This window comes from Barbus barbus (assembly GCF_936440315.1).
Source record: "Barbus barbus genome assembly, chromosome: 44".
NCBI lineage: Eukaryota > Metazoa > Chordata > Actinopteri > Cypriniformes > Cyprinidae > Barbus > Barbus barbus.
The window spans coordinates 10,639,999-10,657,828 of NC_136722.1; the positions used below are offsets into that span (position 1 = coordinate 10,639,999).

General features: G+C 37.1%; 1 protein-coding gene across 1 annotated transcript; it reads right to left on the reverse strand.

Annotated features, from left to right (window-relative positions):
- Positions 1-2,152: 2,152 nt before the first annotated feature.
- On the reverse strand, positions 2,153-16,837 carry LOC306863128 (phosphoenolpyruvate carboxykinase, cytosolic [GTP]-like). Its single transcript, XM_079406326.1, has 10 exons — positions 16,226-16,837; positions 9,428-9,643; positions 9,129-9,313; positions 6,827-7,033; positions 5,930-6,117; positions 5,055-5,217; positions 4,548-4,763; positions 4,300-4,437; positions 3,371-3,466; positions 2,153-3,255 (listed from the first exon to the last, which is right to left on the reverse strand). Exons 1-10 carry the CDS (start codon positions 16,255-16,257, stop codon positions 2,786-2,788), a joined length of 1,911 nt encoding a protein of 636 aa, XP_079262452.1. The 5' UTR covers positions 16,258-16,837; the 3' UTR covers positions 2,153-2,785.
- Between the last annotated feature and the right edge of the window lie 993 nt (positions 16,838-17,830).

Genomic DNA, 17,830 nt, shown 5'->3' on the forward strand with positions numbered 1-17,830 from the left:
CTCTTCCTCCAGACATTGATTTCCAAATGAAATGCAAAATTTAAAATTTATCTGAAAAGAGGACTTTGGACCACTGAGCAACAGTCCAGTTCTTTTTCTCCACAGCCCAGGTAAGATGCTTCTGATGTTGTTTCTGTTTCAGAAGTGGCTTGGTAGCCCTTTTCCTGAAGACGTCTGAGCGTGGTGACTCTTGATGCACTGACTCCAGCTTCAGTCCACTCCTTGTGAAGCTCTCCCAAGTGTTTGAATCAGCTTTGCTTGACAGTTTTCTCCAGCTGTGGTGGCTTCTGCCAGTGCTATGAGGAATCATTCTCAGAGTCTTGGGGTTTTGATGCCAGAATTTAGATTTTATTATCAGAGACAATAAAACCGAGAGACCCTGCAGTGAATCTGTGTTCGCACCCTCTTAAATATAGGGTTTCCCCCTAAGGTGTGTTCAATACATTTCCTATATCATTATTGTTTCTAAGAAACAGTCTCCATCTGTTTCCAAGAGCAGACAATAGGCCGTTAAAGGAAGAGACCCTATCATGTCAAAACAGGATGTGCAGCTTTACCTTAAACCATGCATCTGCACATTCCATTCTTCTGCAGGCCTCTACACATGCAGGCAGATACGATTTTATAATAGTAGCATAACTTGATACATAAATGGCTATATTCACATTGATTACATATGATTAATTTGTATTTTGATTAATAAAACTCTTCTACAAAGCTTGCGATCATCCCTGTACCTTTTCCTACCCAATTTCTTCCTTCCAGTCAACTTTGCATTTAATATGCTTTGATACAGCACTCTGTGAACAGCTACACCTTTCAGTAATGACCCTCTGTGACCCTCTTTGTGGAGGGCGTCAATGATTGTCTTCTGGACCATTGCCAAGTCAGCAGTCTTCTCCATTATTGTGGTTTCAAAGAACAAGAGATACACTGAATTTATACTGTAGAGATAGTCGTTTAATTAAACTCAAATATAAATATTCTAACATATTGAGATACTGGATTTTGACTTTCATGAGCTGTAAGCTCTAATCATCAAAATTAAAACCAAAAAACTTTTGAAGTGTCTTACTTTACATGTTATGAATCTAAAATGTATATGAAAGTTTCACTTTTTGAAATAAGTTACAAAAAAATGAAGTTTTTCGCGATATTCTAATTTTTTGAGATGTACAATAAGCCATTCATAAAGACGCTAGCTAAATTTAAAGTTGTGTACCAGTATACTATTTCAGCTTTATCATTTTATGACAGAAATAGTAGGAGTACTATGCATGTAGACTGTTCTGAAATCAAAAAATCACTTGCTTCATTATAGAATTTATGAATTATGACCTTAAGTAAAAAAAGGGCCCCTGGAAATCTTTATTGGAAAAGTTATTTTCTGTCACTGTCATTTTTTTTTCTCATTAGCATTAAATGTTTCTTATTACAAAAAATAAATAAATAATACATATTTTTGCTTTTAATATTTGTATTTTGTGTTAACATTCTATGTATCTTGTGATGGCATCATGCATAGGCTAAATAACTCAGGAAGTCTCTTCATTGATTCAGACCTAAAGTATTTGGGTATGTTGCTAACAATCAGTTACTGATCTAATGATGTGAAATACCACAAAACTCATATTTAAATTCAAATTCACTCTTGTATTGTTTAGAATTTTTCAGACAGGGTGGACCCATGATTGCTGGCTGTGTGGGAGGACTTTTGCTCTTGTTTTAGTATGAAGTAAATTTAGCTTTCTTTTGCATCATAGTGTACATCTGGGGGTTTTGAAACACACTAGCTACAGAAAAATAAGCACTAAGTATTTATTTGTGGTGAGTGCTGTAGAATTTGCCATAGGTAGTAAAGACCTATAGATGCAGTCACTGTTATAATGCAGATTTGAATAGTTTAAGAATACATTCAGGATTAGTAAAAATTACTTTAAATGCCATTGTATGAGATGTTTTACATCATCTTTTCTATGCTCACAGCTCACTATATAACTGATTAATGTTCAGATTCAAAACATTATGCAAAGTTTATATTCACACTGAATCTCATTTGATAAAGTCCTGTTCATGGATGCTGTAAACGTGAGATTTATGGCATATTGTATGAAGTAAAGAGATAACTGCAGTATCAGTATAGTCTTTGTTTATGAATGACAGTTTATTACATCTGATGTTATGTTAGAAAACTGAGTGACGCACATAACACATTTTGGTTTAGAGTTGTATTTATTCAGTCAGCTCATGTAAAAACATGCACACATTCAATGACTGAGACTTGTCTGTGTTCTTTGGTCTGGATCTTTCAACCCTAGCTCAATCTGATTCATGTCAATATCATTCCACTGATAACATTCAGCTTTCATTAGGTAACCAGTAAAATTATGATTTAACAAAAATGATGGTATTGGTTCTCTCCTTGAAGACATGTCTAATATCTTTGCTCAAAATAAAGAGATATTTGGTAGTGAACTCAAACTATATATATTGAAGATGCTGTGGTTTAAATTCATAATGTGGTCTTGTTTAAACAGTAAAATAATCTAAAAGGCATTTTGGGACATAGTTTGTAAACATTAAACACAGTTGTTAGCTTCTATTGTAAGATAAAATAAGGCACCTAGTTATTGATACCACTGATGGCATCTAGTGAACTTTTTGGTTTTGTGTTTCTTAGGTGCAGCATCTACTGTAGTGCAACAGTCACATTAAAACAGTTACCACCACCTCAACCCATCCTATTCTTCACATCTGCTCAACATCAATGTAATGTAGCATCTGTTCAATCCCTCAATCTCTCCTCCAGCGCCCTTAGCTCTCCTTCCACTTGTGCAGGTAGATCAGCTCCAACCTGCTGGGTGAAGTAGGTCCGAAGCTCCTGTGTTTCCTTCTGCCAGAAGGGTTTGGGCAGGTCAAAGAGGGCACCCATATCGATATTCCCACCCAGGCCTTCTGTGTTTATGGCACCGTTTTGTGGAATCCATCCCACAATGCTTTTGGTGGCAGCCTCGTCTTCACTGGTACGGCTGCATCGTTTGAAGATCCACTCAAGGACGCGGGCGTTCTCTCCAAACCCTGGCCACAGGAAAGAGCCAGTCTTCTGATCTTTCCGGAACCAGTTGACGTGGAAGATCTTGGGGAGTTTGGTCTGGCCCTTGCGCGTCTCCATACTCAACCAGTGGGCCAGGTAGTCACCGAAATTGTAACCGAAGAAAGGACGCATGGCGAAGGGGTCATGCATGATTACTTTACCTAAAGAAAATGAGCCATATATATTATTATTTTTAAATATCAGTTTTTTTTTTGTTCAGTTGTTAGTAAGTGCTTAAATGTACTGTTTATCATATGGAGTAATGAAAGTTTGTACCTTTATGTTCAGCAGCAGCTGTGGATTCAGATCTCATGGCTGCACCCACAAACACACCGTGACGCCAGTTAAATGACTCGTACACCAAAGGCACACCTGGGAAAAAAGACAGGTACATTTTAAGATATAATGTATAACAAATGTCTATGTATGTCTACAGTGCTTTTTAAAAATGTTTTCGAAGTCTCTTATGTTCACCATAATTTGCATTTATTTGATAAAAATGCTGTAATAATGGCATTATTGTGAAATATTATTACAATTCAAAAATAAGTTGTTTTTTGTTTTAATAATTAATATATTAAAAATGTAATTCATTCCTGTGATGGCAAAGCACAGCATCTATATGAAATTATTTTATTTACAGATGTTTTAACTGTAACTGTAAAATTTAATGCATCCTTACTGTTCACACCAGGCATGATAACGATAACTAGCAATAAATAATGATAAATGGCATCCAAACCAACTTATAATAATGCTCTGCAGTTTGTCATCTGCCACTTTAAATGCTTGAGCTCCTTAAAGCAGGATGGATTCTTATTGGCTGTCAATATTCTCATTCATCAGCAGGATAAAATATATTTTAAAGGTGATTCCAATGATATCTTCCTTTGTGACAAATTTGGACTATATTCATTTTAAATGCTATTCTTTTAAATTTAGAAAGATTTTAAAACTATTTTTATCATTATTGTTATTATCCTTGGTATGAAACAGTGTTAGTATCAAGATACTATTCTAGTTTTTATTAATATTTTGGAAAACCTTTTTATATTTAGTATTTTCCACTTGTGTGTTTATTTTATTGCAGGTAACTTTTTATTTTTTATTTTTATTTTTTAAGTTAATTGTGACTGAGCCTTAAAAGTATTGATTTCTTACATAATATGTGCATTTAAATATTTTGATTCAGTGATACTACCCACCTTCTGGTCTTCTGCCACCAAATACAATGGCATCAATGGGGACACCCTCATCACTTTCCCAGAGTGGGTCTATGATGGGACACTGGCCAGCTGGGGCACAAAACCTGGAGTTTGGGTGAGCACACAGTGTAGAATCACCTGAGAAACACAAGAAGAGATAAACCAACACCATTATAACGCCATGCCAAAGATGCTGTCCATTTAGAAGTTTTGTCCATTATAAACAGTTTCCTAAACAATGATCTTACCATACTTCCAGGATTTTCCATGCCAGTCTGTGAGTTTGATTCCAGGTGCAGGTGGTTTCAGACCCTCCCACCAAACTCCCCCATCGCTGGTCTCTCCCACATTAGTGAACACTGTGTTCCTGGAGATGGTTGTCATGGCATGAGGGTTTGTCTTCAGGGACGTCCCTGGGGCAACTCCAAAGAAACCATTCTCTGGATTAATGGCTCTGAGTTTACCTGGTGAAGAAAGTCAAAATACACCACCATCTCTGTTGAAAACATCTATTTATAACCATAAACAACAGTATTCCAATCAACACTATATGGCAAAACTGTTTCTCAGCAACTGGGTGTTTTGTTTACTTAGAGACATGTACTTATTTCTATTTTAATTAGTTCTCTTTCTGCGGTCCAATAAAAATGCTAAAATAAAAGATATGGTGTCATTTCCTGGCTGCCCATAAACCCACACTTGTCATGCTGTGTCAACAGATGCATAAGTTGTCTAGGACAAGACATATTTCTCACCCTGACTGTCAAATTTCATCCAGGCGATGTCATCGCCCACACACTCGACCTTCCAGCCTGGCAGCGCTGGTTTCATCATGGCCAGGTTAGTTTTCCCACAAGCGCTCGGGAACGCTGCTGCAATGTACCGTTTTACACCCTGAGGATTTGTGATTCCCAGAATCTGGTGGAGAAAGAAACACAGATGTTTTACAAATGATGACTCCAGCTAAAAGAGTAGTACATGAGTACAATGCACTGTTACTTGATCGATATGGCTAATATGTGACCAGTCATAAGTGTAAAAACCAGTCACAAAACCAGTCATAAGTGTACATTTTTTGAAATTGAGATTTCTACATCATCTGAAAGCTGAATAAATAAGCTTTCCATTGATGTATGGTTTGTTAGGATAGGATAATATTTGGCTGATATTAGATGCAACTATTTGAAAATCTGGAATCTGAGGGTGCAAAAAAATCTAAATACTGAGAAAATCGCCTTTAAAGTTGTCTAAATTAAGTTCTTAGTTATGCATATTACTAATCAAAAATTAAGTTTTAATATATTTACGGTAGGAAATTCACTAAATAGCTTCATGGAACATGATCTTTACTTAATATCCTAATGATTTTTGGCATAAAAGAAAAATTGATAATTTTGACCCATACAATGTATTTTTGGCTATTGCTACAAATATATCCCAGCGACTTAAGACTGTTTTTGTGGTCCAGGGTCACATATATAATATATAATATATATATATATATATATATATATATATATATATATATATATATATATATATATATATATATATATATAAGGTTGTAAACTCAAAAGGTCTTATAGGGGACAAGCAAGAAAAATCTGAGATACTGTCTGATGTCCCATACCAGCATGTGTTCAGCCAACCAGCCTTCGTCTTTGGCAATGCGTGAGGCGATACGAAGAGCAAAACATTTCTTTCCAAGGAGTGAGTTTCCACCGTAACCGCTGCCGAAGGACAGGATCTGTCTGGTGTCAGGAAGATGTGAGATCAACACCTTTTCCGGGTTACAAGGCCAGCTGTTTATTAGAGGAGCTGTGAGGGAAGAACAGATAAAGACAAGATATTGACAAGAAAATAAAAATATATACAGGACAGTTTAAAAGTTTGGGAGCAGGTTTTTTTTTCTTTTTATAAATTAATACTTTCATTCAGCAAGGACACAAATTGATCAGAAGTAAAGACATTTATAATGTTACAAAAGATTTCAAATATATGCAGTTCTTTTTAAAATTGAAAGAAACCTGACAAAATGCATTACAGTTTCCGCAAAAAATATTAAGCAGCACAACTGTTTTTAACATTGGTAATAAGAAATATTTATTGAGCAGCAAATCAGCATATTAGAATGATTTCTGAAGGATCATGTGACACTGAAGACTGGAGTAATGATGCTGAAAATTCATTTTTTTTTCATCACAGGAATAAATTACTTTTCAAAATATATTAAAAAATTTTCATAAATTTGAAAATGTATTTTACATTATAATAATATTTCACAATAGAGCTGTGTTTATTGTATTTTTAATCTAATACATGCAGCCTTGGTGAGCATGAGAGACTTCTTTCGAAAACATAAAAGCTTACTGACCCCAAACTTTTGAAAGGTAATGTAATTAGCCAAATAATATTGTAAATTATAAATATGTGGAAATAAAACTGGTGAAATTTAGAGTTTCATTTGATCGATTGAGCCACATTTACTTTTATTTTAATCTGACATTAAAATAAAGCAGTAAGGTACCTTTGAGTGGTAAAGGTCGGCCCAAAGAGTGCTGGCAGCGCACAAACTCTGCACCCTCGGCTAGTTTCTCCAGCACAGGTTTCCCCATGCGTGTCATGATGCCCATGCTAGCCACCACATATGGAGAATCTGTCACCTGAACACCAAACTTAGCGAGAGAAGAGTTCACAGGGCCCATACTGAAGGGGATCACATACATAGTGCGTCCTATAGAGGGACAGAAAGACACAAATATTGAAGAGATTCATTCCGAAAGTTTCCTTTTAGCGTCCCAGACTATCCTACATGAGTCTGTGGACTAATGAACAATTTGATGGGTATTCGGATTTTGAAGGAACATGTCAGGTTAAATACAACTGAAGCTCTTATGACAGGATTCTGTGGAAAGTTATTCTTTTCAGCGCATGCATGACTCTTTTCTATGCAAGTCAGAATTGTTATATATAATATTTCTATTTGCTTGACACAGATTGACATTGAGATTGACATCAAACTGAATTTGATTTAAGAGAGCTCTGGTTTGTGTACATTTACTATTGATCATGGCAGCAGTTACAGTGGTGTGAAAAAGTGTTGGGCCCCTTCCTGATTTTTTATTTATGTTTGTCACACTTTAATGTTTCAGATCATCAAACAAATTTAAATATTAATAAAAGATAACACAAGTAAACACAACATGCAGTTTTGAAGGTTTTTTTTTATGAAGGGAAAACTAAATCCAAACCCACATGGCCCTGTGTGAAAAAGTGTTTGAGATATATCAGTCTGGAAAAGGTTATAAAACCATTTCTAAAGCTTTGGGACTCCAGCGAACCACAGTGAGAGCCATTATCCACAAATGGCGAAAACATGGAACAGTGGTGAACCTTCCCAGTAGTGGCCGGCCGACCAAAATTACAGACGACTCATCCAAGAGGTCACAAAAGACCCCACAACAACATCTAAAGAACTGCAGGCCTCACTTGCCTCAGTTAAGGTCAGTGTTCATGACTCCACCATAAGAAAGAGACTGGGCAAAAATGGCCTGCATGGCAGAGTTCCAAGACGAAAACCGCTGCGGAGCAAAAAGAACATAAAGGCTCGTCTCAGTTTTGCCAGAAAACATCTTGATGATCCCCAAGACTTTTGGGAAAATACTCTGTGGACTGACGAGACAAAAGTTGAACTTTTTGAAAGGTGTGTGTCCCATTACATCTGGCGTAAAAGTAACACAGCATTTCAGAAAAAGAACATCATACCAACAGTAAAATATGGTGGTGGTAGTGTGATGGTCTGGGGCTGTGTTGCTGCTTCAGGACCTGGAAGACTTGTGATAAATGGAACCATGAATTCAGCTGTCCACCAAAAAATCCTGAAGGACAATTTTCGGCCATCTGTTCGTGACCTCAAGCTGAAGCGAACTTGGGTTCTGCAGCAGGACAATGATCCAAAACACACCAGCAAATCCACCTCTGAATGACTGAAGAAAAACAAAATGAAGACTTTGGAGTGGCCTAGTCAAAGTCCTGACCTGAATCCTATTGAGATGCTGTGGCATGACCTTAAAAAGGCGGTTCATGCTCAAATACCCTCCAATGTGGCTGAATTACAACAATTCTGCCAAGATGAGTGGGCCAAAATTCCTCCACAGCACTGTAACAGACTCATTGCAATTTATCGTAAACGCTTGATTGCAGTTGTTGCTGCTAAGGGTGGGCCAACCAGTTATTAGGTTTAGGGGGCAAGCACTTTTTCACACAGGGCCATGTGGGTTTGGATTTTGTTTTCCCTTCATAATAAAAAACTTCATTCAAAAACTGCATGTTGTGTGCATATCTTTGATTAATATTAAAATTAGTTTGATGATCTGAAACATTAAAGTGTGACAAAAAAAATTAAAATCAGGAAGGGGGCCAACACTTTTTCACACCGCTGTATGTATCAAATGATGATCAAATAATGGAGAAAAGCATTATAACCGGACATATATCCAGCAGCACAATATAGATGAGTGCTCTTTCAGCATTTTAAAAAGCTGATTTGGATCCCTGGATTTCAGTGGTGTCATTATTATTGAACATATTCATTGATATACTGTTTTATTTTATATGTTTAAAAATTCAATAATGTTTTATATAATTCTAAATAACATTTAGTAGTGCATAAAATAATATGTAATATATTTATATAATATAAATAATATTTATGATATTATTTAATATTAATTTTTATTTAAGACATATTTTCCACAACATTTTTGGGGTGGTTAAAGCAACTATTTGACAGGATTCAGTTATTGTTCAGTGGTTTAAGTAATACACACCTGCCATGCAGCCAGGAAAGCGGTCCTCTCTGGCTTTCTGAAAGTCTTCCTCACTCATCCAGCTGCCTAGCTGGGACTTGGCACCTCCGTTGGGAATGGGAATAGTATCTCTTTGGTCCTTAGTGACAATCACAGTTTTACTCTCGACGCGAGCCACATCTTTAGGGTCAGTACGTGCCAGCCAGCTGCACACAGAAAAGAGTAGAAATTTAAATCAGGATTAAGGCAATATAAAATCATTCACATTATCATCAGTATTGGCTCAAAAACTAATGATGAGACTAGATAAAAGTACTTACCAGTTTTCATATTTGGTGAGTTTCTTCACCATGCCCTCTTTCTCCAGGTTGGCCAGGATGTCTGCTGTCTCCTCTGGAGTGCCTGTGACCACGTGCACTTTAGCAGGTTTACATTCAGCCACTGCGCCCGACACAAACTCCGCCACCGACGGGGGCAGAGAGGGGATGGAGGCGAGTGACCGCACACCAACTGAAACTGTACTGAGGGCATTTCGCCTGCATGGACAGACACAAACATTAGTACAACATCATACAGATATGGTCTGTAAATAGCATGCATCTAGTGCTGTCAAACTGCGATTAATCGCATCCAAAATAAAAGTTTTTGTTTACATAATATATGCATGTGTACTGTGTATATTTATTATGTCTATATAAATACACATACAGTATATATTTTGAAAATATTTACATGTATATGATTTATATTACAGATACATTTATTTAATATATAAACATAACATATTTTTCTTAAATATATACATGTATGTGTGTGTATTTATTTAGACATAATAAATATACACAGTACACACACATACAGTGGGGGAAAAAAATATTTGATCCCGTTTATTTTGTACGTTTGCCCACTGACAAAGAAATGATCAGTCTATAATTTTAATGGTAGGTTTATTTGAACAGTGAGAGACAGAAGTCAAGTCTGCTTTATTGTCAATTCTTCCACATGTACGGCACATAAATACAGAGAATTGAAATTGCATTACTCTCAGACCCTTGGTGCATACAGTTAACATTAAACACGTTCAAATACAGATAATACAGTTTAAACATATGTACATATAACTATACAGCTATACAAATGAGGACATTGTAGAAAAATAAAAAAAGAGATAGATAAAGTGGCATAAGGCACATGGCAGAATAGATAGAGTGCAAACCAGTTAAATAAAACAAAACTGTGCAGATATATGTGTAGTGCAAGAAGAGCTTGTCAGTAGGGAGAACAGTCCTTATATCAGACTATCCGAAGAGGTAGTTTGCAGTCAATGCTGGATGAGGTAGTGATCAGTCCAATGCTGCACAATTGACAGGTGCTGGTCACAGTTTTTAAGTTGGTGGGGGGGTCCTGTGGGGAGCTGGGGGGGGGGGGGGGCTCATAGTGTCAGAGTTCAGTGTTGCATGGGGTAAAAGAGGGGAGGGGGGGCAAGGATGGGAGGGAGTTCAGCTTCCTGACAGCCTGATGTATGAAGCTGTCCTTCAGTCTGCTGGTCCTCGCCTGGAGACTCCGCAGTCTCTTCCCTGATGGCAGCAGACTGAAGAAGCTGTGTGTCGGGTGGGTGGGATCACCTGCAATGCGGAGGGCTTTGCGGGTGAGACGGGTGCTGTAAATGTCCTGGAGGGAGGGGAGAGAGACACCAACGATCTTCTCAGCTGCTCTGACTATGCGCTGAAGTGACTTGCGGCAGGATGCGTTGCAAGCGCCATACCACACAGAGATGCAACTGGTTAGGATGCTCTCAATGGTGCCTCTGTAGAAGGTTCACATGATGGGGGCAGGGGCTCTGGCTCTTCTGAGTTTGCGGAGGAAGTAGAGACACTGCTGTGCTTTCTTGGCCAGTGCTACAGTGTTGGCCAAGAAAGCAACACTGAATAACAACAACAAAAAAATAAGAGACAGAATAACAACAACAAAAAAATCCTGAAAAACACATTTCAAAAAAGTTATAAATTGATTAGCATTTTAATGAGTCAAATAAGTATTTGACCCCTTCGCAAAACATGACTTAGTACTTGGTGGCAAAACCCTTGTTGGCAATCACAGAGGTCAGATGTTTCTTGTAGTTGGCCACCAGGTTTGTACACATCTCAGGAGGGATTTTGTCCCACTACTCTTTGCAGATCCTCTCCAAGTCATTAGGGTTTCGAGGCTGACGTTTGGCAACTCGAACCTTTAGCTCCCTCCACAGATTTTCTATGGGATTAAGGTCTAGAGTAGGGGTAGGCAACGTTGGTCCTGGAGTGCCGCTGTCCTGTAGAGTTTAGATCCAACCCTAATCAAACACACCTGAACAAGCTAATCAAGGACTTCAGAATTACTAGGGCTACAGACAGGTGAGTTTTTTTTTCAGGGTTGGAGTTAAACTCTGCAGGACATCGGCACTCCAGGACCGACGTTGCCTACCCCTGGTCTGGAGACTGACTAGGCCACTCCAGGACCTTAATGTGCTTCTTCTTGAGCCACTCCTTTGTTGCCTTGGCCGTGTGTTTTGGGTCATTGTCATGCTGGAATACCCATCCACGACCCATTTTCAATGCCCTGGCTGGATTCAATGCCCTGGCCCTGACGGTACATGGCCCTGTCCATCATCGCTTTGATGCGGTGCAGTTGTCCTGTACCCTTAACAGAAAAACACCCCCAAAGCATAATGTTTCCACCTCCATGTTTGATGGTGGTGGGGATGGTGTTCTTGGGGTCATAGGCAGCATTCCTCCACGGTGAGTTGACTTGATGCCAAAGAGCTCAATTTTGGTCTCATCTGACCACAACACTTTCACCCAGTTCTCCTCTGAATTATTGGCAAACTTCAGACGGCCCTGTACATGTGCTTTCTTGAGCAGGGGGACCTCGCGGGCGCTGCAGGATTTCAGTCCTTCACGGTATAGTGTGTTACCAATTGTTTTCTTGGTGACTGGTCCCAGCTGCCTTGAGATCATTGACAAGATCCTCCTGTGTAGTTCTGGGCTGATTCCTCACCGTTCTCATGATCACTGAAACTCCACGAGGTGAGATCTTGCATGGAAACCCAGACCGAGGGAGACTGAGTTATTTTGTGTTTCTTCCATTTGTGAATAATCGCACCAACTGTTGTCACCTTCTCACCAAGCTGCTTGGCGATGGTCTTGTAGCCCATTCCAGCCTTGTGTAGGTCTACAATCTTGTCCCTGATATCCTTGGACAGCTCTTTGGTCTTGGCCATGGTGGAGAGTTTGGAATCTGATTGATTGATTGCTTCTGTGGACAGGTGTCTTTTATACAGGTAACAAACTGAGATTAGGAGCACTCCCTTTAAGAAAGTGCTCCTAATCGCAGCTCCTTACCTGTATAAAAGACACCTGGGAGCTAGAAATCTTGCGGATTGATAGGGGATCAAATACTTATTTGACTCATTAAAATGCAAATCAATTTATAACTTTTTTTAAATGTGTTTTTCTAGATTTTTTTGTTATTTTTCTGTCTCTCACTGTCCGAATAAACCTACCATTAAAATTATAGACTGATCGTTTCTTTGTCAGTGGGCAAACGTACAAAATCAGCAGGGGATCAAATAATTTTTTCCCCCACTGTATTATGTAAACAAAAACATTTATTTTGGATGTGATTAACTGCGATACATTTGAGCTTTTAGTTAGTTATGCATGTAAACATTTTTAAAAAATTGACAGACCATACAAACTTAAGTTTATCTTATTAATAGTTAGTGTGTTGATATACAGTCCAACAGCACAGTTCGTTTGTATCATTCTGTGTATTAGTGGTGGGAATTATTCATTGATCTCTGCAAGTAACATCAATACACCAACAGGAGGCGACAAGTCACTGTCTTTATAACTCATTTGAATCATTCACTCAGAAGATTGGTTCAAAACATTAATTCACACAGGAACGAAACACAGCTACCGTGTGTCACTCATAGATGTGCAATCGTTATTCTCCTGTAATGTTTTTTGGACCTATTTCCTATGTCTAAATGGCTGACCATACAGCGTCTGCAATGTATGTTACTCAATATTACCTACCAATTTATTGAACTAAGCTTCAATTATAATCATTGTCTAACATTTCTTAAAGAGAGTGTGTGTCCTCACAACGGCCTAATGTAAGTTGGAATCCACCTTGTATTTCAACAAGAAAGTAAGCTATTTGCAGTGAATGTGCTAGCCTGCCAAGCTGCTCTAAGGATAAAAGTCAAACCAGTAAACGGCAAATGTATTTGCACTACAAACCAGTGTGCTTATGATTACTATAAAATAATATGATAAAAATGAACAGTTTGCAATATCAAGTAAAACAATGGTAGAAGCTGATGACACTGGAAGTCTTGCACACTCTAGCAAAAATGTGAGCGCTCTTATGGTAAAAAATAAGGTGGATAATATAAAGCCAACTCAGTTTAAAGTCTAAGCTAAAGACTGTATAATGTATAAAGTAGATGATCTATGTAATCCATCATGTTGCATTAATGAATGAACATATTTGAACTGGCAGCATGTCATTATGAATGTTGCAGCATAACCACTAAATGTACTTTAACACAGATCTTTGACCGGAACTGAAAGATAAGCGATTAAGAACCTGCAAGACTAGTCTAATTAGTGTCCTTTGGAATTAAATGCACTACATGTACTATACTACACTGAAGACTAGTATAGAAAAAAAAAAGTTCAATCAGAAATTGCTAGTGAATTTCACAAACAATTACAAGAATACACATGAAATAAAAACTGATATTTTTTAAATAGAAAAACTTACAGTTTTCTTGTACAACATGCTCCAATAATGTTTTATTTACAACTTCAAAAAAAAATTTAACAGTCAAAGTTTTGCAGCCAAGTTCAGATTTTCAAAATATTGTTTTATCAGTGACTGAAAATATATATATATTTTCATTTACAGCAAGTAATTTGTTGTGGCTTTGATTCCCAGGGAATGCACAAATTAATAGCATGCATACCACCTCAATAAACGGAATAAAATGCATGATAAAGACAAAAAGGAAGAATGAGGAGGAGAAGAGGACACTCTCTATCAGTATTTCTCACATGAAAGCAGAAAAATGAGGGAGAGAAACAGAGAAAGCTAAAGAAAGGAAAAACCACAAGTTCAGTGAGCAAACAAAAAAGCAAAAACAGAACAAAGGTTTCATGCTAGACGAGAGACCTTTTTGTTCTTGCCATTCAATCCTCTGCTTTCTGAGCTAAAATATAAGTCAAAAATCATCTGAGACCAGCTTGTCATTCTTTAACAGTGTTTGTGAGCTGAGCACGGTCAGCATAATCAATTAACAAGACAGCTCGTGACTGCAAGGCCTGTTGGTTATAATTAAGAGAATATTTGAAGGATAGCAAGAGGAGTTCCTTGCCTTTACCCTCTGATTTAGTTCAGCACAAACCCCCATCCCAATTGCCATACTCCCCTCTATTGTTTTCCAAAGCCATAAAATGTACACGAACTTAACTACAATTTTTACTCCCATGATCCCTGACTTTTATCAATAACCACTGAGCTTTAAGCCATCAATTATTGTAGGCAGTTAAACACACCCCCACATGAACCAACCAATCAGATGGCCTCGTGGCATTCACTCCCTTCCCCTCCCCTCAGTGTCTGGTTAAACAGGGTATGGCCACTTCAGGCACACTATGTTCACGCATTAACACACAATACACGTAACAATTTGAGAAATGTGTGAAATAATAAAACTCAGCCAACAGGGTGCTTTTCTTTTTAAACCTCATGCATGCATTAGAGCTATACCTCAAGGGCGTTTAAGTACAAAAAATAACCTGTTAAACAAGTTAGTAGACCCTTTCACTCAAAACACACACATATACGTCAGATTAACAATCAGTTCCTGGTATCATGCATCTTGTTGGGTAAAGTTTAGCTAGTAGAGACTTTCAAACTGTGCATATTTACTTTAAGTCCTGTGCTGATGTAATAACTCATTCTGGGGAGAGATTGACAGAGCAGATATAGATACAATAAAATGGGTTTTAGCTGAGATCTGCATGGATTGATCTCTAAATATATTCAACATTCAGAAATGCTTGGTGTGACTTTGCTTTTGTGGTCAAAGGTTATTATTTGTTCATTCTTAACCTGTTTTTCAGACTCTGTATACATAGCGAGTCTCTAAACATTTCTGTACGTGACTTACGTTGCTGCATTCCTGTACGTGACACACTCAATAACACTAGTTTCACTCGAATAGTGCCATGTAATATGTAGCAAATGTCATTATTTGGCTATACCAGACAGCAGGACTCTGGAATATTATAATTCACTCTGTATTTTTATTTTTTATAACTCTATCAAAGATCATTCTGCATTATTACAGACTATTGTCGTTTAGTACCCCCACTAAAACAAGGGAGGTGATACTGTAATTGTACAGGGTGTTGACAAATGTTTGTATAGAACAGTTTAAGTCTGTTTAAATATCTGATCTCACAAGAAACTCTATAACAAGGATGTTTACCCAAGAAAGATAGGGTTGTGTGATACTTTATATTGAATAGACTGCAGGAAAATAATACACCTAGACCTTTAATTCTCAGTTTTACTCTGTTTTTAGCAACAACCAGTAAATAAATGTAATGATCTGAATAATATATGAGAATAATAGCAACTAAAAAACACAATAGAAGCCTAATAGAAACATCACAAAAAATTCTAATGGTTTCCATTAAAATATCATTATAAACCATTAGCTTTTTCCAGTAAAACCATTACAAAATTTATTTTTGTGGTGTGTTTTGGGCATTTTACCAATAGGATTTAACATCCCACCAATAGAGTCCATCACATACCAGTAGACACCATTATAGTTTCCATTAAAACCAATACAATTCCCATCATAACCCTTAAATCCATTACATTTTCTATTGTGTTTTGGGCAGGGTTCTATTGTGTTTTTTTCAGCAGGGTTGCATTAAATATTATGTGTGTAAATATATTAATATATAAATAAATTTAGCATATATAAATATATATATATATATATATAAAATTACATAACATTTAAAATTTTTGTTTAAATATGTCTAAAAGACACTCACCTCCTTAGTACTCCAAGCAACAGGCAAGACATCTTTGTGGAGGAGTAAACAACCGAAATTATGACTAAAAATAAAATAAAACAATATTAGAGGGGTGGCTTGTTCCTCTTCAGTCCTGTGCACCTCTCATATCAGACTGGTGAGTGTGATAGTCCAGCTCTTGAGGTAGACTAGAGTAAAGTAAGACCCTTGCACTGTAACACGTGTAACTTATCATCAGCTGATCCCACCCTCACTTCTCCCTGCGAACCAGCCTGAGGTGTTTCAATAATAAACAAACTTCCTAGTCGATTAACATATTTTAAAAGTTCAATATTTCCTATTATATGCGTGCGTTTCCAATAAAACACGACAAAGTGGGAAAACTAGCTGTTGCATTTCCGTCAAAAAGCTCTAGATTGACGCTCCTGAGTTATTGAAATCAATCAAATCGAGTAAATCGCGAGGATTCAGATCAGTTCGCGGTCCTAAACGATTCCTCAGTGGACTCGCTGTGCTCCGTCCCGCTTTCCTGCAAAACACAGTTGTGTAGAAGTGAATCTTATTTTTAAAGCTTCTTTAGCGAGCTCTGGGGTCACGTGAGCGTCGTCGCGTTCTTCTTCGTGATAAGTCGGCAGATGTTGGACACTGTAAGGCGGAAGCTTATCTCTGTGACGTCGCTCCATTCATCACAGATGCTGTAGGGCTCGAGAGACATTTACAGTAGTAATTGCATTCATAAATGTAAATATGAGGGAAATAAGCCTTTGTTTTCTGAGTTTAGAAATTTAACAGTACCTGCCCTTATGCCAAAAACCAAAAACCATGGTTACTATAGTTAAACCATGGTAACCACAAAGAACCACTGACCATAGTTTAAGCATGGTATTTTAAGTAAAATGTGGTTATACTAATGTAATCAATGCACCAAAAAAACATGGTTACTACAATAAAACCATGGTTAATTTTCGTAAGGGCTGTTCAGCAGTAGGCTACCTAAAACTAATAAGAAAGCTGTAAACATTTAGTTTTTATTTCAGTTATTTTATTCTTAAAATCGTAACAATCAAAAGACGCAATAAAATGGTCGTGGAGATGAACGAACTGGCAATTATTTGAAATAATATAGATATAATAATGTGTCTGATTATTTTGCATTCTGTTTACTAACGCTTGATTTTTATTCAAATGAAAAGATTTAAACAGTTTATTTTTGTTATTTGAAGGTCACGTTAAAAGTTACAAAGAGTGTATTAATCATCAATTATTTCTATATTCAGTAGTTTATTTCAGTAGCCTTTTTCAGTATACACTAGGCCTACCTGTCAAAACTCTGTACGAATTTTAAAGAAGTCTCTTATGCTCATTAAGGCTGCATTTATTTGATCAAAAATACAGTACAAACGGTAATATTGTGAAACATTATTACAAATGAATAATAACTGTATAAATACATTTTAAAATGTACTGATTGCCAAGTTTAATTTAAATGTCAAATGTCACATGATCCTTCAGAAATCATTCTAATATGCTGATTTTGTGCTCATTAAACATTTTACCAAATGGCAGATGATTACTGAAAATTAAGCTTTGCCGTCACGAGAATAAAATACACTTTAATATATA

Excerpts from the sequence above, each read along its gene's own strand:
- LOC306863128 (XM_079406326.1), bottom strand. The coding sequence starts at position 16,257 with ATGTCTTGCCTGTTGCTTGGAGTACTAAGGAG. Across the intron at positions 9,314-9,427 it reads CTCACCAAATATGAAAACTG|CTGGCTGGCACGTACTGACC; the intron begins GTAAGTACTTTT and ends TTCTGTGTGCAG. Across the intron at positions 7,034-9,128 it reads CTTTCCTGGCTGCATGGCAG|GACGCACTATGTATGTGATC; the intron begins GTGTGTATTACT and ends GTCCCTCTATAG.